Source organism: Pongo abelii, chromosome 1 (genome assembly GCF_028885655.2).
Source record: "Pongo abelii isolate AG06213 chromosome 1, NHGRI_mPonAbe1-v2.0_pri, whole genome shotgun sequence".
Classification (NCBI taxonomy): Eukaryota; Metazoa; Chordata; class Mammalia; order Primates; family Hominidae; genus Pongo; species Pongo abelii.
In genome coordinates this window covers 67,825,717-67,843,325 of record NC_071985.2, presented here as the reverse complement: position 1 = coordinate 67,843,325, position 17,609 = coordinate 67,825,717, and the positions used below count along the sequence as shown (strand labels likewise).

Genomic DNA, 17,609 nt, shown 5'->3' with positions numbered 1-17,609 from the left:
TCGACCTCCTGGGCTCAAGTGTTCCTCCTGTCTCATCCTCCTGAGTAGCTGGGACTAAAGGTGTACACCACTACACTCAGCCAATTTTTTATATTTTATTTTTTGTAGAGATGGGTCTCAATGTGTTGCTTAGGCTGGTCTCAAATTCTTGGCATCAAGTGATCCTCCTGCAGCCTTGACCTCTCAGGCTCAAAAATCCTCCTAGCCTTAGGCTCAAGTGATCCTCCTAGCCTCAGGCTACCTCGGAGGCAGGAGGATCACTTAGGCCAAGAGTTTGAGACCAGCCTGAAACTGCTGGGATTATAGACATGAACCACCATGCTTAGCCTCCCTTTTCATTTCTAATATTTTGGTGCCTTTCTCCCTTTTCCCTTTAACAGTCCTGCTAGTGCTTTCTCTTTTTGATTAGTGTCTACAAAGAACCAACTTTTCATTGTAATCCCTTTCTCTCCTGCTTGTCTTCTAGATTACTAATTTCTTCTTATTGTGACCACATCCTGGTTCAGAGGATGTATCTTCTTCTAACTGCTATTCCAGCTATGCAGCTTTGTATAAGCATCTCACAGGCTGTGAGCACAACTTTTTCTACCTAAGTTTCATTTTTATTTTATTTATACTTTGGGAACTGTACTGTCAGCCACTTCTGCCAATTCTCAGACACAGAACCCAACAAGCCTACATCTTTAGTCTCAACTACTGCGTTGTATTTCTATTTAGTTATAGTCCATGAGGGTTTTAATCTTAATTTTAAGCACAGCTATATTTTAAGTATTTTCTCTTGTTATATCTTATCTATAATTGCATTGCTATGTATTTTAGGAGTGGTGGTTAAAGTGTAAACTTCCAACACCATCTTGACTGAAGGTCAAGCAACTACTGTTCTACTTCTTTTTAGAATTAGAAACTATTGGCCGCGTGTGGTGGCTCATTCCTGTAATCCCAGAACTTCCAGAACTTTGGGAGGTCAAGGCAGGCAGATCACTTGAGGCCAGGAGTTTGAGACCAGCCTGGCCAACATGGCAAAACCCCATTGCTACTAAAAATACAAGAATTATCCAGGCATGGTGGTGCATGCCTGTAATTCCAGCTACTCAGGAGGCTGAGGCCTGATTCTGCTTGGGAGAACTGCTTGAACTCAGGAGATGGAGGTTGCAGTGAGCTGAGATCACACCATGCACTCCAGCCTGGGTGACAGAGTTAAGACTCTGTCTCAAATTAAATAAATAGAAACCATTTATCTATTGAGAAAACTGTAAATAATTTTGTAGTTCCTTGAGTAGATTTTAGCAAATTCTATGAATAAAAGTTATTTTCTTTTCCTTTAGGATGTTTAAAAATTAAAATAAAGCTATGTCAAAACTGTTTAGGAAGTATGCAAGGCCAAAGGACCTTCACCAAAAAGCCAAAAACCAATACCCAGCCCAGTGACCTGAGAATGGACATAGAGGTAGCAAGGCAGTCAGATGATGCCCAGGACACAGAGAAACCATCTTCAGATGACTCCAGCCTGAGCTCAGGAAAGATAAATCAGGAATTAAGGCTGCATATGGATATTCAGGAGGAGTACTGGCCACCCTCCTTGCTGGCTGTATCTTAGCAGTTTTCTCAGGTTGGCAGGAGCTTCTGATAGAACTTTAGTGTGAAGATGAGGAAATTTATGAAATCTGTTACCACCCACAGAATGAAACCCCTATAGGGATCTCGGTCACTTCTAGAACCAACTTTAACCTACAGAATGAGGATGAAGGCATAGAATCATATTGTTCTGAGCACTCAGAAGAGCTTCAGGGAGAGTCTATTGAGGATGATGAAAATATGATCCTTGTTGACATTTTATGATGAAGACATAGATCTGATCTCTAGAGAAGATTGCTCTGATCAACAGCACAATTGTTGGACATCTTTTTAGGACCTCACAGGACTTCAGGAGCATAAGCAGAACCATTTAGGGGAGGATTCCTACTGTCACCCCACCTGTAGCAAGGAATTATTCTGGGCTGCCAACCTATGCATGCACAAATTGATTCACTCTGGAGACCAGCCATGTAAGGGGCCTGAAAGTGATAAAGGTTTCATCTGCACAGCAGATGTTTGGAGGCACCTGTGTAATGTGCATGAGATGGAGTGCTCCAAAATGACTATGGAAAGTGTACTGTGAGAGATCCCTAGTCGATGGTACACCAAAGCCAGCACAGTTCAGATGAACAAAACACAGGGAAGGAAGACTGCAAACCACACATCTGTCCTCTCTGCTGTAAGGGGTTTCACAAATCAAACCTGCTGTCAAGACTTAATGTGGCCCCTCAGCAGAGCAAGCCAAAAAAATGCCAAGAGTGTGGTGTGGCCTTTGTCCAGGTAGTCAGGTGAAAAAGATACCAATAAATGCACTCTAGAGTGCAGCCTTTCTACTGAGATGAGTGTGGGGGACTTTCAGTCAGCTGGCATCCCTGCAACCCTATCAGCGGATTCATTCTGGAGAGAAAGCAGTCTCCCATGCGTCCTCTGCTCATGCTGTCACTCAGCCAGGGACCTTGAGGAGGCATGATGGACTCATGAAGTGGAGGGACCCTAGTGGCTGAGCTGTCAAGTTTATCTCCATCTTTTGTTTTTATGTCTATTAAGATCTATTCAATAAAACAAGTTTTCTGTCACTAACTTACTCAGTTCAGGCTTCTCCTCCAGGCCCTGCCCCTCATGAATGGCTTGAAATAAATCTAAGAATGCAGTTTTCCCCCTCAGAAATGCTGTGGTTATTTCTAGCAAGAATAAGATAGGTACTTACAGGTATAGATAATACTGTTATTAATGGCTGAAAATTAAATAAATTATTACAGTTGAGTTTATATTTGATAAGCTATATATAAATATATTTATATATATAAATTTTTATAGTTGATAAACTCAACTGTAAAAATTATTTAATTCTCAAATAAATAAGCCTTATCAAGGAGACAAGCCATTTTCATAATCTGGTGTTCTGCTTGGTTTCTTAATGACTAGTCTTTATTGAAGTTTTCCATAATTGCAATCCCTGTGATGGTTGGCATGCAGTTCTGAATGTAAATGTAGCCTCTTTCCTCAAGTCCATTTGCAGTCTGGTTTATCTTTGTCATTAATTATTGTACTTTTCAAAAGAAAGTATTTATTTTTCTTAAAAGCTGTGACAATACTTATTTGGATGATTTTTCGAACTACATATACCATTTATATATTCCAAGAGTAATCGTTACATTTATAAGACAGAACATGACTGATTTCCTGTATCAGTAATACATTCATTTCAGTATTTGAAGAAATTTGTTTACCCCTTTGGAGTATAAGCTGTCTTAGTTACCTTGTTTGTTTTTCTCTTTTAAAAATTATCCAAAAGATAGTCTTTGATAGGGCTTACTTTGCAAGTCTGTGTTAGCCCTTTTGCTATTATAACTGACTTTAGTTCCTGGGTTTTGGTGCTGGAGATGTATTTGGAAGTGGAATTCAAAAGAGAATCTTTATTTTAGGCCAGTTGATGGGCTTCAGGAGGCCTGTGACTCCTTGAAATTATAACACAAAACATCAGTAATGAGGGGTTTTTGATAGGGTTCGCAGCTTTTATTGGATTCTCAAGTAGCTTGTGATTCAAGAAAAGGATCAGAAGCACTTTCATCATGAAGATTTAGGTAACAGCTGCAGATCTAGTTGGTTATAGCATTTTGGAAACTCTGGAGTGATTTTCAGACTCACTCTAATTTCATCCTTATCCTTAGTTCTTTACTACTTTTCTCAGGACTGGTATATCAATACAAAAGCACCATCTTTAGTATACTTGTAATAAATGCTTTCCTTCACATTTGTAATTATACTGGCAGTAATCCTTTGCATGGTGTTTCCTTTTCTGCAAAATGGGGATAATATTATAATACTGCCCTCAAAGGACTGTGTTTTAGGCTCTGGAGAACTAGGAATTTCTCCCCTTTCTAGGAAAGACCATACATTAATTTACTTATCTTTGAATTAAGAATTGAAATATACCAAGAAAGAGAGTGACCAAAAGGGATTCATACTTACAATTCCTTATCAGATGTGATACTGGTGTCCAGATATTTCTGCCCCCTTCTCAAAGGCTCCCTCTTCTTGGGCCCTGGAGCTATTAAGGCTCACTTGGCAATGGGACAGATTACACAAGGGTACCTATGCAACAACTGGGCCTCAACCAGCCTTAGTGGGTGGCCATTGGAGAGAATGTGGCAAGAGGAAGCAGACATGTTTCCAAACCTTCTGGCAATTTACTTAAGGCAGAAATCAGGGCTTGTGGTGACACTGAGTGACTAGTCTCTTACTCGTTAGGAGAAAGTTGTTCTTTATATTATTGTTTGTTATCTATTGTGGCATTACAAATTACCAACCAAAATTCAACATCTTAAAAAAAAACAAGCATTTATTATTTTACACAGTTTCCAAGGATCAGTAATTTGAGAGCCACTTAGCTGCACAGTTCTGGCTGTTGGTCTTTCATGAGGTTTCAATCAAGTAGTCAGCCAGGTCTCTAGTCAATTGAACTCTTAACTGGGGATAGAGGATCCATTTACAAGCTCACTGATGTGGCTGTTGGTGGAACACCCAGTTCCTCACCACAGGGCCTCTCTACAAGGCTACTCACGACATGGTGGCTGTCTTCTGCCAGAGCAAGTGAATGAGGGAAAAAGAGAGAGAAAGAAAAACAAAGTATCTTATGGAAGCCACAGTACTTTTTATGCCTAGCCTCCAAAGTCACACACCATCACTTCTGCTTTATTCTGTCCATTAGAACCGAGTCACTAAGTCCAGCCCACACTAAAAGGGAAGGAAACTAGGCTCCGCTCTCGAAGGGAGGTATGTCAAAGAATTTGTGAACACATTTTTAAAGCCACCACAGTGATGATGAAAAATAAAAATGTAAGCAGGCATAACTTCTAACCAAAAGGCAAGAAATTTGCTACATATTCTCCTTGTTGCAGACAGGCAGCCTATTCTTAGAGAGAACACATAGACCTTATTGACCTTTGCTTAACAATAACAGACAATAGCATGACCTATTAATCTTGATTGCATTCCTGGAAAGGAAAATTGTTGCGGACCCCATGTGGGAATATTTTTCAAGGACCTTTCATAACAGATTATTGTAGGTATTAATTGAGATAATGAATGTAGTCCCCAATCCCTAAAAAGTGTTCACTAAATGGTAGCTATTTTTATCCTTTCACCAAGCCTTATTAACGCCACCCCTGAAATCTCTGGCAACTTCTCATCTTACCTCTGTCCCCACTTGTCCTTGACTTCATCTGAACTACCACAAGAGATTCACTGTATCCCTGTTTTTGGCCTCCTCCATGTATTCTTTGTTTTTAGCAAGAGGTGTTTTCCTTTAAATCTTAGTGATAACTTATATTTTATAGCAGTTCTATTCATCTGCTGAACCAATCTGCCAAGTTCCTGACACTCCTAAACAGTGAAACTCTGAACCAATTTGACTGAAAGTTGTAGGGTGGGGGTGGTTAAGGAGAAAAATGAGGAGGAGAGAGAGAGAGATAAAAACATTATCTAGACAGTGGAAACATTGTACTGGCATGGTTTAATGCAGAATGGAAAGAGGGAAATTGATGTTAAAAATGAGCTTTCCTGTCAACTTAAACAGCTGCCCTCTTCTGGTTTGATGAAACATTGAGTCACTCCATCTTTGGCAATATATTCATGGGTCATTGAGTTTGTAGTTCGTATTCTAGTTCTGAGTCTAGCAATGACATCTGCTTGAGTGTTCTGGCAATTAAACTAATGCTTTACACAAAATTTTCTTCCAAGCAAGATTCTTTAAGCTCTAGTTGGAATTCCTGGGTGATCTATTGTGTTCATATCAGGTTAATATAGCTTTTCAACGTGCATGCATTTAGAGTATAGAGTGTGTAAATGTTGACTGCCAAGATTAACTGCTGGTATATTTTTCTGTGTAAGGCACAGGCACAGAATGTTTCTTTAGCCAGTGATATGAAACAACAGTGGGCCTTCAAGGAAGTATTACTCCTTTAACTCCAATTTATTCCCCCTGGCTAGGTTATTGACAGTTTCCAAGGCATTAACGATTAAGAGCTGCCAACCCAGACTCTCCCAGATCCATTAAGTCATTCACAGGTCTTTGTTCCTGAGTCATGCCACGATTTCTGCTGTGCTGTGTTTCAATTTTTATCATCGTTTGAATTGAATTTATTGTCATCCACTTTAAAAATGCACATCAACAACTCCATTCCAAACAGAGGCAGTTGGCCCTGTGAACAGTCTCTGGAGCAAGCATGTCTAAACGTCACATCATTACTATGCCAGCCACTTTCTAGCTGTGGTATCTTTCTCCCTTGATTTCCTAATCTTAAAAAAATGGGGATAAGAATCACCATAAGTTTGCTTTAAAAAACAGTTAACATATATAAAACATTTAGAACAGTTCCTGGCACAAACTGAACACGATGTAAGTGTTGGCTATTATCATTATGGTCTAAAGAATACAAGTCATGAGCACTATAGACTGGTGAACCCATCAGGGGAATTTTTATTAAGTGGAAACTTATAAATGAACATTTTTACTGGGTATAGTCAAATTAATTTTGGCAACCTGTACTGTGGAAACAGCATTAACCCAGAGAGAAGCTTTAAGTTCTTTTTGTCACAAAGAAGGCCCTGCCCCTATTTTATTTTATTTATTTATTTTGAGATAGCATCTCACTCTGTCACTCAGGCTGAATTGCAGTGGCATGATCACAGCTCACTGCGGCCACCACCTCTTAGGCTCAAGTAATCCTCTTGCCTCAGCTTCCCCAGTAGCTGGGACTATGTGTGTGTGCCACCACGCCTAGCTCATTTTTTTTATTGTTGTTTTTTGAGATGGAGTTTCACTCTTGTCACCCTGGCTGGAGTGCAATGGTACGATCTTGGCTCACTGCAACCTCCGCCTGCTGGGTTCAAGCGATTCTCCTGCCTCAGCCTCCCGAGTAGCTGAGATTACAGGCGCCTGCCACCATGCTCAGCTAATTTTTGTAATTTTAGTAGAGATGGGGTTTTACCATGTTGGCCAGGCTGGTCTTGAATTCCTGACCTCAGGTGATTCACCCGCCTCAGCCTCCCAAAGTGCTGGGATTACAGGCATGAGCCACCGCACCTGGCCAATCTGGCTCATTTTTAAATTTTTTTTAAAGGGATGGGGGTGTCACTATGTTGCCCAGGCTGGTCTCAAACTCCTGGGATCAAGCAATCCTCCCACCTCAGCTTCCCAAAATGCTGGGATTACAGGAATGAGCCACCACACCTGGCTTTACCCTGATTTTTAATTACACAATAGAGAAATAAGATTGTCTGCTGTAATGTACAGTAGGTTAATAGAAAACCAGAAAGTAGCTCAGCATAATTTGGGGCACAAATGCAAGACAGAATAACCTGTCTTCAAGCATTGATTCTTCTCCAAAGATATGATTCAACTACCCCCACTTTGAATGGCAGACTCTACTGGGCAGAATTTGTCCCAAGCCACCTCACAGCTGGTTGGCTTCTCTTTTGTCCACTCCATGTACTGTTGCCTTCTACTTGTGTACCACTGTCTGGTCCAGTGATCTGTGACTACTGGTTCCAATGAGATTCCTTTCTTCTCTAATACCTACTCAGCATGACCCTTGCAGTTGATGCGAGAAAAGACTGGTTGGGACAATTTTCCTTAAAATCTGAGTTGTTTTGCGATAGGCCTGAAGGACTAATGAACTTCTCTTGGACCTATTCAGTACATTCTACCCCTTATATTCCAGAAACATAGTATACAGCACCAAAGATACCCAGCACAAGCAAATCCAGCGTTTCTGCCTATTAACAAGTATGCTCACTCCTTCTCCAAAGATATGCCCATGTGGAAGCCATACCTAGATACCACACTGCAGACCTTTATCAGTATTCAAGGTTAGGGTTCAGCAAGTTATATGGTTAACAAACAGCCCAGGTGACTCCTATGCAACCAGGTTTTGGTGAACAACTCCATAAAAATTGTAAAACAAAACCAAATTTTTTAATTTGTAAAAACTATACTAATGACCATCTTCAAGAAAGGATACAATGAAAAGGAGTAATCCTTCAGTCTTCAAATATTTTATTGATTATCTAGAAAAAAAAGTTAGCTTTTGCTCTCTTCATAGTCACAAGCTCATCTTGTGACTTTTCTACCAATTTAAAGCTCTTGCATTCAGCCAAAGTTTCCGTCATATAGTAGGATCACTCTAACTTTTACCTACTGCTATCACTTCTATTTTGCCAATGCAGATGCAGAAACTGAAGCCCAAGGTCACATCAACAGTAAAGGATGGGGATGGACTCTTTTATTAAAGTTACCTTTGTCAAACAAGACACAAGACTATCTAGCTATCTAGCTCTCTCTCTTACTTCTGTTTGGCGCCCCCATGTGTCATGAGAATGCTATTTAGAGGTCACACCCTAGCTCCAAATCGGCGGAAACCAAGAGAAATTCAGATTTGGCATTCTTTGGTGGCAATTTTAGGAATATACTAAAGGTACTCCCCCAAAAAGGGAACTATACCTTCTTATGGGATATCTTATTTAACTTCAGTAAGATGAGAAGTGCCGTTTGCCTACGTGCACCAAGGACATCTGTGGAGTCACAGATTCCTCACAGTTGAGGTTCAGCTAAGAACTACTGACTTTATAAAGATCACTATATGCATCAATACACTTTGAAGAATGACTGTTAGTAATGCAAACTTTGAAATAACCTCATTAGATGACTGAGCACGTAGGCTTCCATACCCGGAAGGCTTTAATTATTTTGAAATGCAGACAAGCCAATGGCACTTGGGCAAAGGGTGTTTTATTCACTTCAAGTCAAGACTAATGATTCAGACAAATTTAAATGAACCCAAAAGGTTTCATGAACCATAGTCAAGGCTTTGTGGAGAAATTATATATGTCTCTCTGTAAATGGGCCAACTGCTTTGTAAATATCACATATGACTTAAGCCCTCAGAGTGCAAACAGGAAAAGAGGCAGCCAGAGAGAAGGCACACATGAATTTATATGAATTTTGTGGGTGAGACTCGGGTTAGATCTACTTACTAAATTCCACTATAAAGAAGAATGGGCTTCTTTTTCAGATGCTAAGGCTGTCCTGAACTTCTAGAATAACTGGAATATGACATAAACCACCTTCTCTAAGATAAAGGCCTTCTCCACTTCAAAGCCAAGACTCATAAAGATATATCCTAAGGGTAAAGCCATTTCTGCAGTCAAGTGAAATGATGGGATGTTGGACTGGGTTTGAGTTCCTCCCAAAAAGTCGTTGCTTTGGGGGAGTTCATCATAGGGACCACTTCTGGGGATTCCTTTATTTATATAAAAACCAAAAAGCATCTTTCTCTAAAGAGGACCAGCCCCTCATGGCTTCTTTTCAGTATTTGCATATGGCTTTGAGGGTAGGACAGGTTAGTCTTTTTCCCCACCTTATCCCTGGAGCCCTGCCCAGTGCCCAGCATGTAATTCTAGAAGCAGTTTCTGATTGATTCAGGTTCCCCAACCCAAGGAACTCAACGTTTGATCAGCTCCCACTACTTTGTCTTTCCCTTTTCCAATTGCTTATGACCTCGGACACTCGGAACCACTGATGTGAACCCACCCACCTGGGTGCTCTCTCGGTGGTGACTTCCTGTTCAGGGGATCAAATAAATAATCAAATGGACCACTCATGACCCGCGACCTACTGGGAGGCGAGGCTGACCAGTGAGGCTGGCAATACCATGTGAGTGGGTCCACCTGGGAAGGTTCCAAGTAGTGAGGTCGACGATGCTGTCTTCACTCGTCAGAGGAGGAAGGGATGGGCTCCTTCTTGCTGGTGCCGTGCTTGGCTCGGTGTCGTTGGAGGTGATTGGACCGGGTGAAGGCCTGGTCGCAGTCCTCACACTGGTAGGGCCTCTCTCCGTTGTGCATTCGTATGTGCTGGGCCAACTCAGAGGCAATGCGGAAGGCCCTGCCGCACTGGGCACAGAGGAATCCCTTCTCCCCGGAGTGGATCTGTTGGTGCCGCTTCAGGGTCGAAGAGCGGGCAAAGGCCTGGCCACACTGCGTGCAAGGAAAGGGCCTCTCGCCAGTGTGGATGCGCTGGTGGCGCACGAGGCGCGAGGGCTGCGCGAAGGCCACGCCGCAGTCAGCGCACTTGAAAGGCCTCTGGCCGGTGTGCAGCGTCTGGTGCTCGGACAGGTTGGAGGACTTGGTGAAGCACTTGCCGCAGGTGGGGCAGGGGAAGGGCCGCTCGCCCGAGTGCACGCGCTGGTGCTCCACCATGCGGCTGGCCACAGCGAACTCCCGGTCGCAGGCGGGGCAGCGGAAGGGCTTGGCGCCCAGGTGCGTGCGCTGGTGGCGCAGCAGCGACAGCGGCTTGTTGAAGGTCAGGCCGCAGTCGGAGCACGGGAAGGGCTTATTGTTGCTGTGCATGTTGCGCTGGTGTTTGCGCAGGTCCGAAGAGCGCACGAAGGCCTTCCCGCAGTCTGGACACGGGTAGGGTTTCTCGCCTGTGTGGGTGCGGATGTGCTTCCGGTGGTCGGAGGACCAGGTGTAGGCCTTGTCGCAGAAGGAGCACTGGTAGGGCCGCTCGCCCGTGTGCAGGCGCCTGTGCTGCTGGAGTGTGCCGCGGTGGGAGTAGGCCTTTCCACATAGCTCGCACGCGTAGCGCTTGGCGGCGCCGCCGCGCGTCTCCGCGGGGTTCAGCGGCTTGCTGGGCTTCTGAAAGGCCCGCCCGCCCCGCAGGCACCTGTAGGTACGCGCCTCAGCCTCTCCGCCCTCGCGCCCGCCCGCCTGGTTCTGTACTTTCCTGCTGTTTCGCGCTTTTGCCAGGACCGCGGCAGCCAGGCTGGCTGGGGTGGCAGACGCCTGGGCTGGTGTATGTGTCTCTCGCGTGGGGAGGTCCCAGTTGCTCCCCGGCCTGGGGAAACACAACAGAGAAGAGTTCCCTGCGGACGTGTCTACACTTTTGTGCGCACAGAGATACTTTCCATTGCTGGGGAAGCTGAATGGGACATCCAAGACTGCGTCCTGGTTTGCCTTCGAGTCTCCATCATCACCCGCAGGTAGTCGGTCCCCAAGAGGTTGCATCTGACCTAACAACTTGTGTGCGAGACCACTGGGAAGGGTACCCAGAGCTCTGCTTGCTCCCGGGGAACCTTGGGTCTCCTTGATCTTTGTCACATCTCTGCTCCAGCTGGCTTTCCCGGACATTTCCACTGGTTTCTGCCCCATGTCCCCAGCACTGGAGGAGTCAGAGAATTTCTCTTCCTCTTTGCCCAGTGGATGGGGCCATGGCAAGTCAGGATTGTCGTGTGTTACTGGGGAGCTGCCCCTTGGACAAGCCACCGGGTCAGCAGTGCCCTCTTTTTCGGCCTCCCCACCATCTTCATCGTCACTCTCTAAGTTCATGCTCAGCATCTGGGTGTCATGAGCCTCCTCAGTCAAGCTGCTGAGAGGAGACGCCTCTCCCCACCTGTCCTGGGAGTCCACTTGTGCCATGATGTTTAGGCGCTTCTATTGCCTGCTCCTCTGAGGAGGAGTACCCTGCTTGGCTCAGGATACCTGCAAAAAGAAAAGTACGAAGAGAAAATCACAAAGAATGTACTTAATCACTTTCATGAGCAGAGAGACTGAGGTTCCCACTATAGCTCTGTTTCCAACTGGTCTCCATGCCAGGCATATTGTTGAGCCTCACTGAGGACGGAGGCCTGGCTCTGCTGAAAATTCCAGTCATCCTATTCCCTCTGGAGATCCCACTTGCTATAAGCCCCAAGAGACCATGCTGTCAGGAATAGCCAGGGTGGGGCATTTGCTGGGTGCCAGCTGTGCCTTGTCCTGTCTAGGGTGCTCATCCCCAACCACTAACCAAATGTGTCCTTTGTCAGCATGGGGGACAACTCGATGAGATGGTAGGAAGCAAGCTCTGGTCCTCCTAAGACACTCTTAAAGTGTCCCCCACTCAGGAAGCTGGAAACCAGGCTGGCTTTTGCTGTCTGTCCCTGCCAGGAATGGAAGTCTGCCATCCCATGATGGTGTCAGCTAGGGTTACCTCTCAGGCCCCGGGCTGTGTAGGCCACCTTTTCCAAAGATAAGGAGCAGCCCTTGGGAGAATGAGGGTGAGTCAGGAAGGCACCAGTTGCCCCTCACTGATTAAGCGGGGCTTCTCAGGCCCTTGTAACTTCTGAGGAACTCCTAACTGCCAGGAAGGCTACCCATAAGCACCCAGGGGGCAGAGGATGCCCACTGAGAGCTTGACCTGTCTTTGAAATTTTGCTTCATCATAAACATTCAGGAGAGTTTACATTTTATGTCGCATTTTTGTTTTTGTTTTTAATTGAGTCGGATTCTCGCTCTGGCACCCAGGCTGGAGTGCAGTGGCGCGATCTTGGCTCACTGCAACCTCTGCCTCCCGGTTCAAGTGATTCTCTGCCTCAGCCTCTTGAGTAGCTGGGATTACAGGTGCCCACCACCATGTCCGGCTAATTTTTGTATTTTTAGTAGAGACAGGGTTTCACCATCTTGGCCAGGCTGGTCTTGAACTCCTGACCTTGTGATCCACCTGCCTCGGCCTCCCGAAGTGCTGGGATTACAGGCGTGAGCCACTGTGCCCGGCCAGTCATGTTTGTTTTATAGAAAATAGTATTAAAGTTACCTGGGTTTAAATGTTTAATCTTCCCCCAAGTGTGCCATATTGATCCCCTGGCATACCACAGATGTCCACTGGGGTACACATCTCCTGACTCAAGAAGCCAGATGTAGGATTTCAAACATAATGCATGAGACATGAGAGCCATTTGGGTTTTATTTTCAAATTTATTTTATTTTAGTTTGAAGACATGGAGAAAACCTGCTGGAGGATTGGTTAACAAGGATTGGATGAGTGACAGATTTTAAAGGAGTTACTAGAGGGGCAGGGTACTGACGGCCTCTCCAGGGGGACAACTGTTGACCAGAGGGCTAAATCTGCTTTAGTCTGGAAAGAAACTTCTGAGAATCCCAGAGCGGGTATTAAAACTCTCATTTTTCTGGGCACACATTATGAGCCAGGTACTATGTTGAGTGCTTCACAAACATAATTTCATTTATTCCTCTCAGCAAACTTTAAGAGAGATGCTATTGGGAGGCCGAGGCAGACGGATGATGAGGTCAAGAGATCGAGACCATCCTGGCTAACACGGTGAAACCCCGTCTCCACTAAAAATACAAAAAAATTAGCTGGGCATGGTGGTGGAGCTTGCAGTGAGCCGAGATCACGCCACTGCAATCCAGCCTGGGTGACAGAGCGAGACTCTGTCTCAAAAAAAAAAAAAAAAGATAGATGCTATTATTACTATATTATTCTTTCAGTTTTACAGACCAGGAAACTGAGCTTTATTGAGGTTACTTACCTGCCCAAGGCCACACAGCTCATAGACAGCAGCAGTGGGGTTTCTCTCGAATTTTAAGGCCATTAAGCCCCAAATGGTCCTGCCTCCCAGCTGTGGCCTTCAGACTGAAGCCTGCTCTGGGGCTGGGCTCTGCCCAAGAGCAGCTGCAGCATCCTGGGGTGAAGAGCCGTGGCTTTCTGCAGGCATCAAAGCCCCTTGTGTTTTCTGGGCCAAGGAACCTTGGCTACAGGGCCTCGCTGCTGGGCTCCTCCCTGCTCTCACTGACCCAGATTGCCCTCCGCCAAAGAGAGAGGCCAGTGGCTGCCCATCAGAGCCAGGACCCATGTTGCAGAGGCCACTGCCTGGGGTGCTCAAGAGTGTTAGTCACTGAGTATTTACCTTCTGAAAGCTCCTTCTCTCTACCTCTGCCCACCTTTTACTGCCATCTCAGACTGGATAAAAGGAGTGATCCTTGTATTTGGCTGGTCCAGTTAACCCTATCCCCATCTCATTAAACTGTTCTTCCCTGGTTTCTGCCTGATCATGAGCCCAGTTTCCCTGTGTGTATGAAGAGGGAGCAGTATGGAGGAATCCTCACTTTCTACTCTGGATACAGAAGCCATGGATGGAGGGAGGACACATTGCAGTTGTGACTGGAATTCAGCATCTCATGTCTCTTTGTGCCCTAAAGCCCAGGGACCACTCCTCTTCTCTCACTGCTTCCCTCACCCATCACGTGGCAGAGGGTAGCTGGCATGCCTTTTGACAGGAGCCCAGGTCTGACATATTTTCAGCATAGTGGATCTTAGGGAGTGAATGTGTAGTTCATAGAGGGGACATACCACTAGCCAACCTCATAGAATTTACTCAGACCAGCAGGCTTGACCCGGGGCTGTGGGTCCCCCAGCAGGGACAGCAAAGGGATGCTGGATTTGTATGAAATGCATGTCTTAGGTCTCTTCCCTTCTTTACGACAACATACTGCCTGTTTCTGTGGCACTGTTTACAGATCACTGACTTTACCCGCTCCCCACCCCACCTCCAGCACAAATACCCCATTTTCCACAGTCTGTGTGTCATTCTTTTCCTCTGGGCCACAGGGGAGCCTCCTTAGGGTGGCACACAGCCCTCCACTAGCTAACCAATCTCCTCTCCAGAGCCCGTCAGGAGACTCTCTTTTCAGATGATGTATCCCTCCTCCATCTGAAGCCATATCCCCAGTGAATATGTCCTGCTTTCTTCCTCCTGTCGCTGCCACAGGCATGCTCTTGACCACCAGGAAGACCTGGAGGCAGGCAGGGGCACAGGGAGGGATTTTCTGGCAAAGTCTGCACAAATATACCTGGTCTGAAAGAGGAACACTGATACCATGGTATGGCGGGCCCCTCTGCTCCCCAGATGTGCTAGTCCCCAGAGGCTGTCAGAGCAGTCCTTTGCTGGAACTTCCTCTGCACTTGCCAGCCAAGAGTGGACCAAATGCAGCCTTTGACTCCCCAACCTCATACATCCATCAACACTCTGCAGAAGCCTACCCTAAGGGCTTGTTGCAACCCCAGCCCATACCCCTCTTCTTTCCTTCATTCTTTCCAGATTGTACTAAAGTCCATCCTAGGCAGCCGCCTCCTACTTTCTCATCTGCTCACCGCCTTCAGGCCTTGCTCTCCACTCCTGGCTCACACACAGACAGTTGCTTACCTGGGAAATGCAGACAGCAGTGTGGGGCCCCTGCCCTGGCTTCTGTGACACGTGGGCTCTCAGCAGCAGGAACCAGAGTTAGATACAAATCAGCAGAGATGGTGTCTCTGTCTCTCACGCTTTGTGTCCAGTCCAGCAGCTGCAGAGAGAGCCTCTGGAGGTGGGGCCAGTGTAATACACTCAACCTTCCTGCCTGCATCCAGAGAGCAGCCTGGGAAATAGAGTGGGGCTGCCCTCTCACACTGCCTGAACCGATCCTCTGGCTCCCTCTGCTCCCGCCTCCCCTCCCTGCGAAAGCCAGCCTTCCTCTTTCCCTCCTCTCAGTCTTCCTGCAGGTGGCCCTATGCCTCTTGTTCACTTTCACTCCTTCCTTCTGCAGAGCAGTCCATCCTTCACTTTAGCCCTGGTATGCCCATGGGCCACATGTCACTTGTGAGCTTCCTGGGTAGCATGCTTTTTCCCTCCTGGAAGGCAGAACAGAGTATTTGGCCTATATGCCCACCTCCCTATTCTAGTACCCACCTTTTGCAGGACTGTGAGTTGCACAACTGTGAGGGGTTGGGATTCCCAGAATTCTTTGTAGCAGCCTATTCATTGGCTCAAAGATGCCCACAGCCTTTTAACTGGGAGTAGGGGTGCAGGGAGATGGTTTTCTGTCTTATGCATACAGATGGCAGTCCTGTCTGGGGTCTCTTTCCACTTTCAGCATTGGTTCCCATGCAGGTTCATGTTGAAGAGAAGGATTGGCCCAAGGTAGAAGACTCAGTACATTCAGAATTTTTACCCACTCGAGTCTAATGTGCATTTATTAGGATGAACATTCAGGGCATTAAAATAGGTGATGGAAGTGTGGTTCCTGTGACGTCACTAGGTGGTCACAAAGTATACTGATTGACAGCAGGGTCTGGGTCTGGGTTTGAATCTTACTACTTACTAGCTGTGTGATCTTGGGCAAGTTATTTAACCTCTGTGTGCCTTAGTGTCTCATCTGCAAAACAGGGACCAGGATACTATTGCCATCATGGAAGTTTGGGGAGGATTAAATGAGATAATGCATGTAAGGAGCTTAGTTCGGTGTTCGGAACATAGCAAGTACCCAAAAACGTTAGCTGCTTTCATTGTTATTATTGATGATTTTTTAAAATTTTATTTTAAGTTCCGGGATACATGTGCAGGATATGCAGGTTTGTTACATAGGTAAACATGTGCCATGCTGGTTTGCTGCACCTATCAACCCTTCCTTCACCTAGGTATTAAGCCCGGCATGCATTAGCTATTTTTCCTGATGCTCTCTCCACCCCGCACTCCCCCAACTGGCCCCAATATGTGTTGTTCCCCTCCCTGTGTCCATGTGTTCTCATTGTTCAGCTCCCATTTATAAGTGAGAACATGTGGTGTTTGGTTTTCTGTTCCTTTGCCAGTTTGCTGAGGATAATGGCCTCCAGCTCCATCCCTGTCCCTGCAAAGGATATGATCCTCTTCCTTTTTATGGCTGCATGGTATTCCATGGTGTATATATACCACATTTTCTTTATCCAGTCTATCACTGATGGGCATTTGGGTTGATTCCAAGTCTGCTATTGTGAATAGTGTGGCATTGAACGTATGCATGCATGTATCTTTATAATAGAATGATTTATATTCCTTTGGGTATATTCCCAGTAATGGGATTGTGGATCAAATGGTATTTCTGATTCTAAATCTTTGAGGAATCGCTATACTGTCTTCCACAGTGGTTGAACTAATTATATTCCCACCAACAGTGTAAAAACGTTCCTATTTCTTTGCAACCTCGCCAGCATCTGTTGTTTCTTGACTTTTTGATAATCGCCATTCTGACTGGCATGAGATGGTATCTCATTGTGGTTTTGATTTGCATTTCTCTAATGATCAGTAATGTTGAGCTTTTTTTTCATATGTTTGTTGGCTGCATGTATGTCTTCTTTTGAGAAGTGTCTATTCACATTCTTTGCCCACTTTTTAATGGGGTTGTTTGTGGGGGGTTTTGTAAATTTGCTTAAGTTCCTTGTAGATTCTGGATATTAGACCTTTGTCAGATGGATAGATTGAAAACATTTTCTCCCATTATATAGGTTGTCTGTTCACTCTGATGATAGTTTCTTTTGCTGTGCAGAAGCTCATTAGTTTAATTTGATCCCATTTGTCAATTTTTGCTTTTGTTGCAATTGCTTTTGGCGATTTCATAAAATCTTTCCCTATGCCTATGTCCTGAATGTTATTGCCTAGATTTTCTTCTAGGGTTTTTATAGTTTTGGGTTTTACATTTAAGTCTTTAATTCATCTAGTGTTAATTTTTGTGTAAGGTGTAAGGAAGGGGTCCAGTTTCAATTTTCTGCATATGGCTAGCCAGTTCTTCTAGCACCATTTATTAAATAGGGAATCCTTTCCCCATTGCTTTTGTCAGGTTTTCAGAAGATCAGATGGTTGTAGATGTGTGGTTTTATTTCTAAGTTCTCTTTCTGTTTCATTGGTCTA

The 17,609-nt window shown here is 45.2% G+C and overlaps 1 protein-coding gene across 1 annotated transcript; it reads right to left on the bottom strand.

The window, feature by feature from the left end:
* Nucleotides 1-2,961: 2,961 nt before the first annotated feature.
* Nucleotides 2,962-15,264, bottom strand: ZNF648 (zinc finger protein 648). The gene is made up of 2 exons (XM_002809718.3): nucleotides 15,114-15,264; nucleotides 2,962-11,613 (listed from the first exon to the last, which is right to left on the bottom strand). The coding sequence occupies exon 2, from the start codon at nucleotides 11,548-11,550 to the stop codon at nucleotides 9,844-9,846; it is 1,707 nt and encodes a 568-aa protein (XP_002809764.3). The 5' UTR covers nucleotides 11,551-11,613; nucleotides 15,114-15,264; the 3' UTR covers nucleotides 2,962-9,843.
* Between the last annotated feature and the right edge of the window lie 2,345 nt (nucleotides 15,265-17,609).